This window comes from Octodon degus, unplaced genomic scaffold (assembly GCF_000260255.1).
Source record: "Octodon degus isolate 3935 unplaced genomic scaffold, OctDeg1.0 scaffold00016, whole genome shotgun sequence".
Taxonomy (NCBI): domain Eukaryota; kingdom Metazoa; phylum Chordata; class Mammalia; order Rodentia; family Octodontidae; genus Octodon; species Octodon degus.
The window spans coordinates 11,626,972-11,644,895 of NW_004524592.1; the positions used below are offsets into that span (position 1 = coordinate 11,626,972).

The 17,924-nt window shown below is 47.3% G+C and overlaps 1 protein-coding gene across 5 annotated transcripts in view; it reads right to left on the bottom strand.

Annotated features, from left to right (window-relative positions):
* The window catches only part of Nrp2 (neuropilin 2), a 113,306-nt gene that overhangs the window by 25,456 nt on the left and 69,926 nt on the right, over positions 1–17,924 (bottom strand). For 3 of the 5 annotated variants that reach the window (XM_004626644.2, XM_023710142.1, XM_004626647.3), the window contains exons 13-15: positions 7,274–7,536; positions 5,725–5,821; positions 4,607–4,627 (exon numbers count right to left, since the gene is read on the bottom strand). In XM_004626644.2, coding sequence (XP_004626701.1) covers positions 4,607–4,627; positions 5,725–5,821; positions 7,274–7,536 — 381 coding nt within the window. Of the gene's footprint in view, positions 1–4,591; positions 4,628–5,724; positions 5,822–7,273; positions 7,537–17,924 lie in introns of all 5 variants that reach the window. The other 2 variants (XM_004626643.2, XM_004626646.2) reach the window with 1 other exon arrangement.

Below are 17,924 nucleotides of genomic sequence, written 5' to 3' on the forward strand. Positions count from 1 at the left end.
GAACCGCGGTCCCTGTGCTTTGCTGAGCTTGTTCTGAGCTTGTTCTGAGCTTGTTCTTGAGTAGTAGTGCTTTAGACCACTGAGCCATCTCACCAGCCCCTGCAGACTCCTTTTTGTACCTGCTGAAAATGAAGGGCTGGTGATGGAAGATTTCAGGAGAACGGTTTCTTTAATTTGTGAGGTTAAATGAACAACAGAAAAAGTTTGGCTCCCCTAGCAAAGTTTATAGAAGATAGTAGAAAAATGTGTCACAACCTTTAATTTGTTTAGAAAAAGAATGTTGAAGTCAAAGCATCCCTGAGAAATGATGTTCCTACTTGTTTTATGGGCAGGGCACGGCAGGAGGGTGACTGGAAGCTTTCAGTGGGCTAGCAGAAACCGTGTGGGCCTCCCCAGCTGTCCTCCAGCCTGTGTCTACCTAAAATGCTTTAAATTCAGAGTCTCTGGCTGGCCGAAGTTTCAGACAATTCTTAACTTTTTTTCAACTAATGCTTTTCTTTTGTGTTCTTGGAAGAAGTTTTCTTCTGCCCTTACTCAAACTGACCTGGGCAATATTTAGATGAACTGTTTAGATCTGCTTAGGACTTGCAAGGAGGGGACAGGAAAGCAGCATGCACACAGGAGAAAGCCCCCTCATCGCCTGGGCGAGGAGGGCAGCAGGCAGCTGTGCGCCGCACACGTCTGATCTCCCTCCTGCCTGCTCAGCAACACCTTGCATTAATCTGGCAGCTGGAAATGCGGAGGGGAGGAGGAGCCGAGGATTCACACACCACGCTGCCTATCTGGAGCCCAGGCAGGGTTCAAGAATGCTTTTCTGCCTTTCATTAGAGGATTAAGTGGGTGAACACTAGTTGACTCGTGCTTTGTCTCATGAGTGCTTCTAGTAGAGCCTCTGGGTGAAGGAAATCCTAGGAGGAAGGATGACACTCTGAGGCCAGGTTGTGGGCCTGAGTCCTGGGATGTGGCACGCTGCCCTGCTGGGCAGAGCCTCTGGAAAGCAGGCAAGGAGGGGGGAGGGCTGGGAGGAGAAGAGAAACAGGAGTAGGAAATGGCAGGAATCGGCCAGGAGCACCAAGCAAACAGAGCCCAAAGCTTGAGGCGCAGATCGCTAGCCAACTGTAGCATCACCCCAAAATGCTTTTGGTGCTTACTGTCTCTTGGTTCTGTTCAGTTGAAAATTAAGGAGAACAGCAGAAAGGCACCCCATGAAATCCCAAAGTGCTGCTGAGTGTGATCACAGACATATACCAGGCCCACAGCCATCTAGGGGCTGTTCCTTTGAGCACCACTGATGGGAGTGCAGCCTCACTGGGGTTTCCGAGGCTGCCTACCAGGGAGCAGTAGGCCCATCTCTCTGCTCCTGCTGCCTGCAACATCTGCTGCCTCCGATGCAAACAAAAACTCCAGTCTGCATTGTGAGCTGCTAAAAATAATCACCTGGTCAGCAACGACTCTGATTATGGGCTTTCTGTATTTTTACTGGCTTCTTTATTATTCTTTTTTCTTTTATTGAGAAAGAAAGTATTGGGTAAGAGGAAATAATCCATCACCTTAATTACACCACTTTTCAGTCTTTTCTCCCCCTCTCCTTTTATGCAGTTTTTCATTTGTTAAAGCTCAAATCCCAGAAAAAGATACATGCTGGTATGGTGTTTACAGTCACCCCTTATAAAAAAGAAAGCAAAAAGAAAATAAAAAAAGCACACCCAGGTTATATTGTTTAAGATGTGACTCATAACAACAAAAAGGTCTTTTAAAAAATTGCATGACAACACAGCTGCTTCACTTTCTTCTCCGTAGCCCTTCTGCACCAAGCCTTCCCCTCCAACGCCCCTCCTTGGTGCTACCTTGCGGCCTCACACACAATCTATGTGTATGCAGAAAGCATAAAACACAAGGTGATTAGAAAAAAATGCAATGTGATATGGCAAGAAATCAGTAACAGCCAGAAAATAAAAGATACTTCAAAATACAAAAGATCAAGAGCACCTAATAAGTCCAGGTCCAAAGGCCACTTCTATTGCATTTTTCTAAAGATTTACTGAGTACACAATGATCTCTCCTAATGAATGAGATTACTTCTGCAGAAATGTTAATTTATAATGGGAAAGAAAAACAACTGCAACTCAAAAAAACAGTAACAATGTAAATGCCTATTGTTAATGTCTTTTCAACATCAGCTTTTCAACATCAGCTTTCCATATCTTGACTCCTCCAATCCGATTTCTGTTTTCCCTTTGTGAATGAAAAACTAATTTTATGCCCTGACCAAGGGTGAGCGGGCCCTGCTCTTTTGCCCAGGCCTGGTTAAATCAAACACACACACACAAAATCTCTCTCTCTCTCTCTCTCTCTCTCTCTCTCTCTCTCTCTCTCTCTCCCCTTTCCTCTCCCAAACTGACAATTTTGCTTGACAGAATATACAGAGAATCACACCGAGGTCATAGGCCCAAAAGACACGAGCCCTTGGCCCTGGGTCTATCTGGCTCCCAACCTGAAGCTCCACATACAATGTGCCAGTGTGACCAAGACTGTCCCTTTGCAATTCCGATTCTGCTCTTGACCCAAAGCTCTACATACAACGTGCCAGTGTGACCAAGACTGTCCCTTTGCAATTCCGATTCTGCTCCTGACCTGGTTCCTGGCTGTGTCTCTACTCTCATGACTCAGTTGCCTCCTTGCAAATGTGCTTGCCAGCTTCACAATAGCCATGGGCCACCCCACACAACTTGAGCCCTGCCTCTGCAGAGCCCCCAGTCCCCATCCAGAGTGCCCTGGAAACTCTTACCTTCAAGCCACTAAGCCCTGTGTTTATTTTGGCCAATGAGCAATACCATTCACATGAGATTTAGGTATTTTTCACAAGTGAACATGACTGGACCGTACAGCCCCAGGACACACTTGGCTTCAAGGAAAGCACGTAGGCCTGGCTTCTTCATTCTCTCACGGAGGCAAAGCCCTCAGCCATCACACTTGTCAGTCATGACGCGAAGCATACACAGAGCAGCATCTCTGTGGCAATTGCCAGTACATCTTGAACCAGCCTTTCTGGGAGTTAGAGGAAACAATACAAGCAGGTTTTGCTTCCCCAGCATAAGCATGACCTTGGGACCTGGGGCTTAGAACTTAAATAATCTGTAATCCAAGTTATTCAGTTTGAGTTTTAGCTTTCCTTCTAATACTTTGGATTTGCAATCACAGAAATCCTATACCCAGAGAGCACTGATATATGGACAGGAGTAATCTTGACATTGTAATATGTGCAGTGGGGAGTGGCATGGAGTTTGGGGAGAACAGGAATAGCAAGGGAGAAATAAAAATTCATCCTGTATGAGTCTGTTATTTTGCTCTCTGCTGTTATTTTCTCCCTCACTGCTTGTCTTAGAGTTTCGAGTGATGAGTGACAAATCAGAACAAAGATTTGGAGTCAGACAGAACATCCTGGCAACCAGGAATTCACCTCTTTCCAGGCATGAGTGGGTCGAGTTAGCGAGAGTGCAGACACTGAGTTAAGGTGGGAGACACAGAAATGGCCGTGCTGACCGTGGAGATGCTGTCCCTAGAGCGTTTGCCCAGCCACTCCCAACAGGTTATCCCAGCCCTCAGATTGCTCGTGCCAAACAGGCCTTGAAGACCGCCTGTCCTCAGGTGGTGACGTCTCCGTGTGTGTTTTGCACTCTGGCAAACTGTGGAGAAGCATTTAGAGCAGCTCCTAAGTGTTTAGCATCAGCAACCTGGATAGAAACTTGGGCGTCAACCAGCTGGATTACGAGGACAGAATGTAGAAGCCCACCACATTAGAAAAGCACAAACACAGCCATCACCCAGAGAAAGCCTTTGCCCTGCTGACAAGGCACACGCCCCAAATTAGTCTTTCTTGCTCTGCTGTTTACATTTTAAGGGGAAATTATTCTTTTCTGTGTTTCAGCCCTGTATTTAAAGTGCTCCGACTGTCACTGAACGCGCCCCCTTAGCCCTTTGCCAGCTTCCGGCTTCTAACTCGGCCAACTCTTCCTCGTGGCTGTAGCTCTGGTGTCTGCTCCTAGCATTCCTCCCTCACAAGCTGCTAGGCTCTGCAGCTCTCTCGGGTTGATTGAAACCGCTGCCTTGGTACCCGGGAGCTGCAAAAAACCCATCTTCAGGCCAAAATAAATCCTCAACACCTCATTTCACTTTTAATTTACTACAGATTTTTTTTTTTCCAGTCTTCCTGGTCTCTCCTTTCTCAGTACTCCTGAATTTTCAGCCTCATTGCTCCCCGTTGGACAATGCAAGGCTGAAAGGTTTATCTGTAACCTATTTGTCTCTATTAAAGGTTTCTAAACTTTAATTAAACAAGAGACAGCCAGGATCTCAATCCCCCAATCTCCAGGTATTGTTGGTGCCATCTAGTGGTGGGAAGGTGAGGCATCTATTTTCTTGTGGAGCATTGTAATCAGTCACCCCTGGTTCTTTCTCAGAGCCAAATTTGGAAGTTTACTCCCTTGTCCTCCTTCACCACTACCACCACCACCACCACCACCACCATCATCACTAAATTCATATCACACGGGGAAGGAAAAGACATGCAAAAAAAATTTTTTTTTTTTACCTTTAAAATTCTCACCTGCAAAAGCTGACATGGGTTCTGGAGAAAGAAAACAAGAAAATCTGAGTTAGACGAAGGAAAGATAATTGGATGAACATAATGATTTCTGTTAGGCTACGTATTTGACGATGTGACCATGGAAAGTGCCCCCGTGTATCTGCCACGTGTTGGGATTGTGTCCAACACATCATCATTGTGGCGTTCAGGTGGGTGGAGAGGATTCTCAAAATTGCTTTGGAACAAAAAGTCCTTCATAGAGTAATGGGTCCCTGAAGCATTGTAATCAGTCACTTACCACTGATTACTTTCTCAGAGCCAGGCTTACTTTTAGATGCCCAGGTCCTGAGCGTTGCCCAAGAGCACTGGGGTGATCTCAGTTGTTTCTGACATCATTAGGCACACACACAACAGGGACTTGTGGGCCTTGGGGACTTGTTACAGATCCTGCGCTGACTGAAAGCAGGTTCCTGTCCTTCTCAGGAGTTCTTTCTTACTTGGGAATGTCTGTCCCTCTGGGCAAAAATGGTCTGGGTGCTCTTGGGATGACCCTGCAACAGTATGTGGCCCCGTTGCTGTTCAGCACTGTGACCAAGGTGGCAGCTGTGGTGTGCTCCTGCATCGATCACCTGGCATATGGGGTGTATCCTCCTGTGACTCCAGGGTCTTGGGCATAAGAGGTAGGAGATTTAAAGCAAAATGTGCCATCTTACTTCATGTCATAATGTCCTCTGAAATTCATTCATGTAAAAGAATGCCTTGGGTAATTGTGTTATTACTCTTACATAACAGTGGACTATTTTTGAAGGCTTCCATTAAATCCATCAAACCTTTCCAGCATGTAATTCTGACTGGCAGCTGCTTTCATTCTGTAGTATTTTCTTTGCTAAAAACTGGAGTTTGATGATGGGGTCTTGGCACTGTGAAATCTCCACATACTTAGTGCACATCTACTTCTGACCAGGAACACGGATAGAAGTAGCTCCCAACCCTTCCACCCTGACGTCAGTCCGAGCTATGACTGTCTGCACCTCGCTGCCTGTGCAGTCTGTAACAACTGTGTTTGAAAATGGCTCCTGTACATCCCAGCCCCTTGTGTCTTATTTAAAAGAGCCACAAAGAGATAAGTAGCCACCTACCCATGCAGCTGTCCAGGGGGACATCGGTGCTTATCCGGATATCATCAATGGCGATCTCTCCTGAATGTCCTTTTCCTATCACTCCCTCGAACACAATCTAGAAGCCAGAAGAACAAGAGACATGGTCAACTAAACTTCTTGGTCCAAATGCAGACTTCCAACTTTCTGGTAACTGCAGCTTAATGCATGTGTGTGCATATGCACGTGCTTGTTACTGCACCTGGTACACATCTGTTGAACACATGGCAACAGCGACTGAGATCTTAATTTAAAGGCTCGTTCAAATCAAATGCATATTTGAAGGTGTAAGAAAATGTAATAAGGTGGCAGACATTGTTGTCCAGTAACTAGAATGTACTCAGGGAGCACAATGAAGGTGTGCTGAAATTTCTCTCGCTATCTCTGAGGTTCTTTTCTCATAAATCTTTCAAATGCCCAGACCAGGCATGAAAATTCAGAGGACATGAGCAGGTGAGGGTAACGTGAGAAACACAGCCCACAGGTTTGGACTTCCTTTGGATGGGGTTCCTCAGGTTGCTATTATTTCAACTGGGAGGGAAATGATTTACCCTTTTCTGGTGGCTCACCAAGCACCTACTATGTGCCAGGCACGAGGACAGGAACAAAATGAATGATGACCTCTGCCTGGGGAAGCTCCCTGTCTGGTGGGTGGGATAATGCAAACAGGTAACTATAAAACATGAATGAGGTTAGTGAGTGGGAACCCGGGCAGAGGTGGGAGGGTCTCAGGATGCCTGGCAACCCCAAGAGAGGGAGGCTGAAGCCTGTTCCCAGAAGCCTTGTGCTCTGCAATCTCCAGGCCTTTTTCATCCTTTCCCTCCTTGGTTCTCTCTGGAAACCAGTGCGTATCCTCTGGCAGGCGGAGGAGCAGTTGGCTGCCTTTGCAGCCATCTGTTGCTGCTCCTCGCCTGGGGAGGAGCAGGTTAATGCTCTGGCTGCTTCTCAGTCACCTCGTCCACGGTGCATCTACTCCTCCCTGACTCACGGCTACAGCTGCATGTGCCCATCCGTGCTTCAGTGTCTTGCTCCGTGGGGCACAGATTACAGAACTCAATTCCTGCAGTGGTTATGGCTCTGGGGTCCACTGGCTGAGGAGGGTTGCAAATCACATCTGCGCCCCTCCTGGCACACCCACTCCCATCTTCTGTACTTCCAGGGGTTCCACAGCCCCTTCCCTCGTGTGTGGAGGGTTTGTTTGTGTTTATTTCCCTGTGCTTTGTGTGCCTTTGTCAGCCTACCTGATAGCAATCTAAAATAAAATGGAGAGAAGAAACATTTGTTGGAGGAGATTTCAGCAATATAAAAGGCAATAGGAGGAACAAAGAACCAAGTCTGGGTGTAGAGATAGGCACATTCTGAATAACAAATAAGTGTCATTTAGTTGCCATGGCGACAGGAGAAGCACAATGAAAACAGCAGGCCTTAACTGAGTCCCTAATGATGAATGGGCACGGCCCTCTCAAATGCAGGAATGGGGTTCACAGTGATTCCCTAGCACCTCCCCACCAACTCCCCCCCACCACTCCACCTGATACTCCATGTCGTAGCTGGGCAGGATGATGCGTCCATGCTTCCACTGGCCGTCCTGGTCTTCGCGGATGACCCACAGGAGCTTACTCTCCTGGCTGGCTTCCCGCACCACCTGCAGCTCCACCCCGCGGCCACCCGAGGCCTGGAACTGGAACTCTAGGCACACGGGGCTCCTAGGCAGGTGCACCGGTGGACTGATGATGCGCCCATACTGGCCCGCTTGCCTGCTGTCACTCTGCATCCGCAAGAAATTCCTGTCATCTGGGGAAACAAACCCAAACAGGAATTCCTGGTAAATGCCAGGGAAAGACACTTGTTTAGAGCTGTGGGGGAAAGTTGGGCCTGCAGCAGGTTCTTGTTCTGCAAGGCCTTAGCTCTTTCTAGGACTCCCTCAGGGTGCTCATGCCAATGCCGATCCCCCCTGAAGCCCTTTCTAAGTCTCTCTAAGTCACAAAGTGCCCGCCTGTTTGTTTCTGCGTCGGTCTTATATCTTGACTGGTTGAGTATGGGCTTGCCTTCTCTCCCTACATTCTGGGAGGCCAGACTCATGTCTTAGTCATCATGGGCATACCCACAGGGCCAGTGCGGTCTAATGAGCTGATTACAAGGAACAGTTTACAGGGGCTGAGGTGGCTGTTACACAGGAGGGTGACTGGTGGTTTGTGCTTCAGGCCTTTGTCATCTTGCCTGGTCACGGTCCAAATGGAAGACAATTAAAACTTTCTGTCTCTGCCAATGGTGCTAGATGATCCCTGGACTCCAGTGACTGCAGCTTAAGAGCCAGTGTCAACTTCAAGCAGAACAGGGGCTGGCTGAGCAGGGTAATTTGGGGGATATTTCACTCCACCCTTTCTACACCCTCAGGGGCCTGAACTCGGCCCCTGTCAAGCAGCCAGACACACACACAGGTCCAATGACAAAGATAAGATTACTAGCATTAACAAAGGCTATGTGTTTGGCACAAAACATACATAGTCTACAAAACTATGGCCTCACCTGCCCGAATGTTTGGAGAATGGCCCTTCTGGTGGATTAGTTTTAAATAATCAGACTCCTCCACTTCAGTTGAGGTCTTGTTACCACTGGCAGACCTATGCCTCGGAGACACAGGTGCTAAGGTTGGTACCTTTGACTCCAGCATGTGCAGAACTCCGGCCATTCATGCAGAGAGCAAGGAGCACCTGAGGAGGGACTCTCACCATCTGCCTTCAGCCCAGAAACAGAGGGGCACATCATATGCCCAGCGTGGAATGCGGGCCACTGGACACCTCAGTGTTACGTTAATGTGAGGCTGTGTTAGTCTGGGATGTGCACGGAGCTTTTTCACTCCATAAGGACTGTGAATATTCTAGGGTTGTCAGGGAAGGGCAGGCTAGGACTTTGGAGCCCTGAGTCAGTGCCACGCTGACTGCTGGGTTGTCATCATTCCTGCTAAGATCCAGGTGAGAAATTAGACAGACCTTCTGTCAGCGGCGCAGGAAGGGCTCCTTCCCTGTCAACTCCCAGGCACTCTGCTCACATTTCTGGCTCCCTTGAGGCCCTGCCTGTTGTTAGACCCTCTGGGATTATTGCTTCAGGAGTCAAAGGAGCCCTGTGGAGGATGCTATGTGGGATTCTAGCTTGCGCCTTCTCTGCCAAGCCCATCTTCTGCCAAGCCCGTCTTCACATCCCACAACACCTGACCTCTTCAAGGCCCAGGCAGCACAGGCAATGAAGAGGCAGCAGTTTCCAGGAGAGAATTTTAATGATGGGGGTCTGTGAGGGAGGAGACTGATAACACAACTAACACCCAGTGATCTTCTAAATCTATACTCCCCCATCAGATCTTTTGCTACCACCCTTAATGATAATAATTACAACTCATATTTGCATAATGCTTCACAGGTTACAAAGCACACCAGTATGCTTTATTTCAGCTACTACAAGCTATGAATTAGATTATTCATCTTTATTCGAGATGAAGAAATTGAGGCCCATAAAGATGAAAGCATCATGTCTATGGAATGGTCCCGCCTAGACCGAGGGTTTCCCATCTTTCTGGAGTGAACTCTTCTATTTCAGCTACCTGCAGGTGCCTTGGCCAAGACCTTGAACCAACCCCACCTGGCAGGAGACAAACAGCTTCCCCTGGGCTTGCTGCTGCCTTGCCCCTGCTTCTCTTGATTCCTTACACCCAGGGCTGCACTAGCACATCCCTCATACCACTTGTTTTCCTAACCATTCTGACACAAGCAACATTAATCCTCCTCCTCTTCCTCTTTTCACAACTTGAGCAATTAATGATGGTAGTACTGATTTTACCTGCCTTTAAGGGACAGATGGCCATTTTCTTTGGGTTCTGGCAGGCAACCACCCATGCTTCCTGGCCCTACAGCTTGACTGTCTGGTGGAAGCCCTTCTTATCACCACAGTAAGACTGTAGGGTTCTGATTTTATGTGTAGAAAGTTTAACACAGCTTTTTCCTTTCCCTCTGAAATGTTATTCCCTTGCACGCATACATGAACTAATGAACGAATGAATGAACAAATGAATGACACACAGATGAATTGTGCTATGAAGCTACATATTGTAAGGACAGAGGGATAATCAGTTAGCCTCCAGCAATCTCTTGGATTCACACAAGCCCTTCACAGTTCCTTCCATTCTCCTGAGCCCAAAACCCCTTCCAAAGGGGAGGTGAGTTAATAACAGGGTGACCTGTGGAGGGACCCAATGAACTGAGACACTCGGCAGAGCACCTGAAATGTTCCTGTGCTCTCTATAATTTCCAAGCCCAGCAATGGACTCCACCTTGGCTTTAAAGGAAACCAGACTTCAGAGACTTATTAGTCAGCCTTCTTCCTTCACAGTTTCACAAAGAAGACCCACTTGCTGCCTGGGAATCTCTTGGCAGAAATACTGCCACTTGTGCGAATGTGCACTCTTAGCGCTGGGCAGGCGCAGTGTGCTGGGTAGAATGGGGTGAAATGTGTGCTGGGTGGCGAGGAAGGGGCGGGCTCAAGCTTACCCGGGCTGCTTCTATTGACCCAGCCCATTACTGCCAAAGGTCTCGGGGCCAGCCTCTTCTGGGGACCCTCAGTAGCCCCTCCTTCTTTCATGTCTTTTCTTCCCCTTCCCTCTCAGCGGGATGATAATCACTGTGCATGATTTAGAGGCCATTGCTAGACCCGGGAGTTAATGCTGGTGGCGTGTGAAGCACGAGCAGCTGAAGGATCGTAATTCAGCGCTGCCATCTGAGCTAATCCACCCGGCTGCAGAACCTCCAGACAAGCAGGCCTCTGGATTTCACTTAGTTAAATCATTTGTGCCCCACTTGTCTGTTAAGTGCTATGAGCTCCAGGGAAGAAAGATGATATGTAAATTTAAGGAATTAGCAGTCGACATCAGTCAGAGGGACGCTGAGCTGCAAAATGTCCCTGCCTGTCACTGAGCGAGGTCTGATTAGAACCAGGGACGTCATGAAGGAATAATTCAAACCAGGAAAAGCCCAGGGAAAGGGACAGCAAAGGCAGGGGGAAGAGGATGAACAAACTGAACATCTCCTACATGTCAAATACCACACTGGAGACTTCATCTTATGGAATCTGCCCTATGGCGATGCATAGTCTGTGTTATTTTCAGAGGTCTGAGCTCAGAAAGTGGAAATAATGTGTGCAAGACCCTCACCGTACAGCAGCGGTGGTGAGCCACAGCACGCATGCTGCAGCCAACTATTTGTTGTCACTGAAAGCTCTCAAAATTTTGTCATCACTGCTACTGAGTGAGGAAAGTTGGGTTTGAGCCCTAATGAGACTGAGTAAACTCACCAGGGTATGGTTTCTTCTCTGGGCTGTAATCTTGGCCCGAGGGTCCCTACTTTTCAAAGCTCTTGTATTTCCATCTATCAAATGGACAAAATGATAGTATTTGCGCAGAGTTGTGCAGAGGAGCCATCTAAGGTGCTCTGCCCAGTAAGAAGAACACAATAAGAGCTTAATAAAAGTTACTGCTATCATTGTATACACTGTCTCCTATGCAAAGTTAAAAGGGTAGAAAAGCCATTGACAACCTAGGAAGGATGGTCCCAGACTCAAAAATACACACAGATCTTCTCCTAGGCAGGACTGACTACCAGATCTGCAACATCCCGCAAAACAGCCAGCCTCAGGCTATCCATCACACACCTTGCCACAGGCCTCTGTGCCTGACTACAACAGATGAAATGGAACGTGACACAGCCCTGGGGCAAAGTGACCTCGGGTGATCACTTGGAACATGCCAGACCTGCCTCTGAGAAAGAGGCTGAGGTGTACCCGGGAACACTGTCCTCCACTTTTTGTGCCCCCCACCCAGAGGAAAAGCTTCCTCAGGTCGCATCAGCAATGTGCTGCTGAGGTCGCTGCCCTCACTGTCAGGAGCTTCGTACATTCAGTTTTAAGTTTTCCTGCTGCTATTTAGATACATTTCTGCATTTATTCCTGATGGAACACTGCCAGTTTCTGTCATTTGACTTTGAAACTATCATTTTCACTTATGAAGAATTAAGACCTTTTAGCTTTTGTTTCCTCAGGAAATACAACCCTTTCCCCTTTAAAAATAGCTCCTCCCTGGGGTTCTGGTTATAGGGGGATCGCTACTGACCCTTCTTTCAAGATAAATGCTTTAGTCTGCTGAGTCAGGTGCCCATACATGGATGCTGAGATGGGACAGGAGCTATAAATGAAGACTGTCCTCTGAAAAATTCCTTTATAGCCTACTACGATGGTGTAAAGGCCAGGCTCGATAGGGGAGGAGTTACTCTATAGATTTTACCTGGACCTTAAGGAAAAGTCCCTTCCATTGTCCTGAGATTGTCTGAATGACACCTGACCTGCTGGAAGCTGCCTTCAAGTTCTTAGGTGGCTGAGATGCCGATCACAGATAACTTCCAAAAAAAAGACAATGGAGAGGAAGTTTGTTCGGCTGCTGAACGAGAATGAAGAAAAACTGTCCCAGAGCCACAATCCCTCTCCTCCTGGACTTGACATATTTGGCAGGCCTTTGCTGAGTCCTTGACTCGAAACATCTGTTGTTGCCAAAGATACAGGGAAAACAATCACATGGGACTGAACAAGAACAACAGGGGTTCAAAAGGGCGGGGAGGAAGTGCAGGGGACAGGGTTGCTCAGGCGTGTCAACCTGCTGCAGTCTCTAGGAAGAGCCTCTTGATATTTCACCTGGCAACTTATGGCCCCATCTGGCTCCGGCTGCTTCCGAGTAACATGAACACGTGACTGAGGCTGGCCCAACAGCAACAGATTCGGTTGTGTCTCCACCTTCCCAAACCCTGGAATAAATCACCAGCTTGATTCTCCTGGCTATCACAAAGCCAGAGACACCATCTGTCCAGCGTGCACATCTCCTGGCTAGCATCTTGCCCTCCTACTAGAACAGCCATCTGAAAGAGTATTTAGTGCTGCAGGAGGTGTAGCCTCTCAATACAGGTCATACTTAAAACATGAGTCAGCCCCTCCGCCGGCCTCCCAAGGTCAGTCTATCTCTGCTAAGGTCCTCAAATTAACAACCAGTGAAGGGAAATAGCGACTTGGGAAGAACTCAGCAGGATGTTTTCAAAATTTACAACAGAACATTCTGTAGACACGGAAGGTTTTAGGCCTTGTCTTCGCAGAAAGTCTACCTAGAATTTTTTTTTTTTTTTTTTAGAACTGTTTTTGTTTTTCTATGTCAACCTTCACGGAAATTTCTGCCATTGGTACAGTCTTGCTGTCATTCCGCCCCTTCACTCTTAACCCATACAAAGCTGGGGAACTCAGCCACTCATGGCTTTCAAAAAAAGGAGTGACAGGGCTGGGGATATAGCTTGGCGGTCTAAGAGCCTGCCTGGCAAGCTTAAGAGAATGGATTCAATCCCCAGTACTACATGCTGTGCCAGCCACTGAAGCCGGGTGTGATGGGGCATGCCTGCAATCCCAGCATTGGGGAGGCCGAGACAAGAAGATCACTATGAGTTTGAGTTGCATAGCAAGACCTTGTACCAAATAAATAAATAAATTCATTCTTTAGAAAAATTTAGAAAAAGGGGTGATAGCTCCTCTCTACTGTTGTCCGTCTGTCCCTCCCTTTAAATAGACTCCAACAGGGCTAGTGAGATGGCTCAGTGGTCTCGAGCACATGCTTAGAGCAGGCTTGGCAGGGCATGGGGACCGCGGTTCAATCCCCCAGCACCACATGCCGGCCAGCTCCAATAGACATGTTTTCCTACCTTCCTGAAAGGAGGGCCTCTATTGTTTCATGTTGTAGTTGAAACTATCCTTTGAAAATCAGCTTTTTAAAAGGACAAGCCAAACTGCTTCTAGTCCTCATCTGTCAGGAACCAAGGTGCGAATCGTTCCTCTGCTTACATCCACAGTAGCTGTGCCCCAGCCAAACCACAGCAACCTCCTCCTGAAGGCAATTCAATCAATGCCAAGCCCATGTCTACACGGCCTGCTGCCGTCAGTCCCACCTGGTCTTTTGATGAACTCAAGAGAATTGCTTTCTAACTCTGAGTCACTGCTAGCACACCATCAAAAACCAAGCCCATAGACGTCAATTCATTCATCAATCCTTTGATTTCTCCACAGCTATCCACCCACCTTACCCACCCACACCTCACTTGGTCTTCTCCTGTGCATGTCCATAATGAATCACAGCTCTGCTTTTCCACTCTAATGGAGTTTACTCAGCAGCACAGGCCACACCATACCAGCCTCAGCAAGGAGCTAACATGCACACTCGTTCACATTTGAAGGGATGATCACCAGCGATAAAATCTGAACATTAAGAACCTTGACTTAAGGGTCAGCCAGACAGCTCAGCAGACTAAAGTGCCTGCTTAGGCAGAACGCAGAGGCCGGGTTTCATTCCTGGTGTGCCGTGCTGGCCCCTCCTGTGGGGAGCACCGAAACAGCAATTGACACTGGGAGTGATGGTGCACACCTATATTCCCAGTGGTTGGGAGGCTATAAATAGGAGAATCACTACGAGTCCAATCTACATAGTGTGACCCTGTAGACCCTGTCCTAAGTACAGGAAAAAAGAATCCCGACTTATTCCTGCTGGATCTTGATTTTGAACCCAGAGTAAAAGTCTGCCCTCTCTTACTCATACAACCCAGGCAGAGCTCTGTGCTGCTGTATGAGTCTGAGAAGGTGCTGCCTGCTTTCTGTACATCACTGCCATGATGAGGTTATGGAAATGAGGTGACACTGTGGTCGCCCTTCTCAAGGTCACCATCGCAGGTAAGGTTTCCTAAGGAGCACCACACATTTGAGGACTGTGAAGTTGAGCTGGTATGAGACCTTTCATTTCTGTTCTTGTCTCATTTCTGACAATAATAAGAATGACAACAATAGTAGCTATTATTTTTATTAGCATTACTTAGTATTTGCTTAGTATGCCTGTTATTTAGTATTGGAAGCAAGACCCAAGGTCTCAGAAGTGCTAGGAAAGCACTGTACTACTGAGCTCCTTCTCCAGCACTAGGGTGCTCTTTTTGATTGACAAAAAATAGTTCCTGCACCATCTGATGCTATAGTACTTGATTTCTTTATGTCTGGTCAGTGAGCATCCCCACTCCCATACAAGAACTGAAGACTTTCAGCAAGGGATTCCCCGTCCCCCAACTGCTTGCTTCTTGGTTTACACAAAACTGGGGAAGAAGAATATTGGCAACAGCCTCCTGATTGTTGTCCTGCTAATGTTCAAAGGCCCTAGGGCAGTGTGTGCAATCTGACACTGTTCTACATGCACCCCAGCCAATGAGGTGTGACTACTGCGCCCCTGGTATGCAGCTAACACCGCAGCAGAGCTGAAGCCTCAGCTTTATTAGTTTTAATTAACTTCAATTTCAGTAGCCATGTGTGGCTTATGGCTCCTTTACTCAATGCTGCAGCTATAGCTACCTGGTCCCACTTGATCATCTCAAGCAGTTTTTACCTTTTTCCCTGAAGATATGGATCTGCTCATCCCCCAAACTCTGTTTCTGATCAAAGCACTCGAGAATGTATGTAGAAAATCTACAAACTCTTCCAAGAGTGACACCATCGTCGTAGCTACAGAGAAAAGGCCAAGAGGCTTCTTAGAGAAGAGGGGCAGGTTCCTCTGCCACTAGGGGTCACTGAATTGGGAACAGAGTCCCCAGGGGTTGGGATGAACCCACTCCAGGCAGTTCAATCACAAGCAAAGAGCTAAAAAAAGAAATTCTGAGTGGCTTGAAAGACTATCTTGAAAAACAAAACCAGTGGAACAAAACCAGTGGGTGTCTTGTCAGCCTGGAGCAACCAATACCACTAGCCAAAAAAACAGAACTAATTACTGGCTTAAAAGGAGAAGAAAAAGGAGGGGGGTAAAAAAAAAAAAAGAGCGAAAACAACTACAGCAGAAAATATCTAAGGAATGCCAGTAGTTTCCAGGCCTTTCTTAGCAAGCAGCCTGTGTCTGATACTTCCTGGGGCTCCCTCATCCCGCTGCCCTCCTTTGCCATTTGCAGTGCATGAGTCCTTGTGGGAGGCTCCTTTCTGACATTTCACTCTTTCTGTTTACCTGTTGAGTAAGGGGGTAAAACTCATGGTTTTCCTTTCTTCAGCAGGACAAAGGTCTCCTTGTGGAGTGACAGTGTGGGTGACATGGTGGCTTTCAGGTGGCCTCTGCCTCAAGAGCCGCTCTGAACCCTCTAGTGGCCACCCTGCCCTAGCCAAGTATAACTGCTTCCTCTTTCCTAACTGCCCCTCAGGGCCTTCTTCTTCTTCTTCTTTTTTTTTTTTTTTTTTCTGAAGAAAGAACCACCCCAAACAGAAAGGGCATTGTAGCTTCTGCCTCCAGTATTTTTTTTAAGTAGAAGGAAAATGGAAAATACAGAAAATGGGTTTTAAAATCATCAGAGGACAGAGGGAAGGCCAGAAAACAATATTATGATTTTGTTTCCTGGAAGAACGTTACAAGTGCTACTATCCCAAACTTTAGAGATTCCCCTGCAAGAGGAAAATAATTATTTTCCTTCTCTTTTTAAGGGAGGACAACATTAAGATATAGCAGTTCCGTACGGCTCTAATTTTTGGTTTCCCCCTCCATTGAGCTGAAGGTTGGAATTCTGCCTGCGTTGTGAGCTCACTGGGAAAGGCCCTCCCCAACTGCGGGCTGAAAGGATCAGCCACAGCAGGACAGATGCTGGAATTCCCACCCAGTAACCAAAGGCTGTGGAGCGGGGAGCTGATGTGGGCGGCAGAGGCCAGGGTCAGAGGGAGGCACTGTAAGCCCATCCAGTGATGCAGCTCACTTGCTATCTGGTGGCCTGGGATCCTGGGCAGAGCTGGTGTCAGACACCTTTGGCAATAATCTGCTTAGAAGAGTGTGAGGGAAGACAAAGAAACTAAGACTCATGCACCCTCCAGACCTCATGTACAATACACACAGATACCCCAGTCTTCCTTGCATTCGGATAAAAGATGGGGCCTGGGAAAAAGCACCAATTAATTGGATGCAGTCTCAAAGGGGAGGAAATGAAATGAAAAATCCAGGCTGAGTTATAAAAATAAGTATTTTTTTTTTTTTTTGCAATGTGCAAGAGGCTCATTATATTAATTAAACATTATTGCAGTGAGTGAGAGGGGGAGGTGATCAGGCTGGGACGAGGTAAGTGTTCTCTCCCATGCCCTAGGCCTCTGCCAGCTTGGGTACGAATCTCTCTGAGCACTCAGACACTGAAGAGATAAACACTTGAAATATGAAAATGTTTTTCTTCAGAGCAGACCGCTGTGACCCTCCCAGAAACTGAGTGTGGTCTGTGTCAGAAGCCTGGCCTCGAGTGGTCTCTCCATGCTTGTCCCTGGAGCAGGACAGGGCTAGCCCTTGGGGTGAGGCATAGAAGGGGATTCTTTTCTAGCCTTTGCCCACACTTGCTGGCAACACTTGGTGTACTAGATTTCCCTTCCCTTTCAAATACTTAGGGGACCCAAGGTCCAGGCTGGCATTGTGGAAAATTGAAACAAAATGGTAGCAAGTTGGGGGGATGTGCACTAGCTTAGGAGGGCCATTTGTTAAATTTTCCAGAAGTTTGCAAGTCCGTTAAATATAATCGTTATTAAAACTAAATTAAGGGCTGGCCAAATAGCTCAGCAGATTAAAGCACCTGCAAGCAGGCACAGGGACCAGGGGTTCGATCCCCAGGCCTGCCATGCTGGCCCCTTACCTGGGGCTTGCCGAAACGGCAATTGAGACTGCGTGGTGGTGTGCGCCTGTAATCCCAGCTCTTGGGAGGCTGTAAATAGGTGGGTCACTACGAATCTGATCTAGTAGCGAGACCCTGAACACCCTGTAGAACTTAAAAAAAAAACCCAAGAAACCCCCACAAAACCTAAATTATATAGTTACAATGAATTGTATTAAAAACAAAAGGTAATATAGACCCCAAACTTCACACTTTCTCATTATTTTAATGTGTTTTTTTTAATTAGCATCTCTACTTTGAAGGTTCTTTATGTATACTATATCTGTACAATGGTAGAGGCCTGCCCCTTAGCTCAGTTCTTTGAGTGGCTGCTTCAACAAAGCAGTCAGGTTCAGGTTGCTGTAGTTCGATCCCCACAACTCAAGCCAGCCAAACCTGCCCTGAAGGCATTCGGAGCAAAAA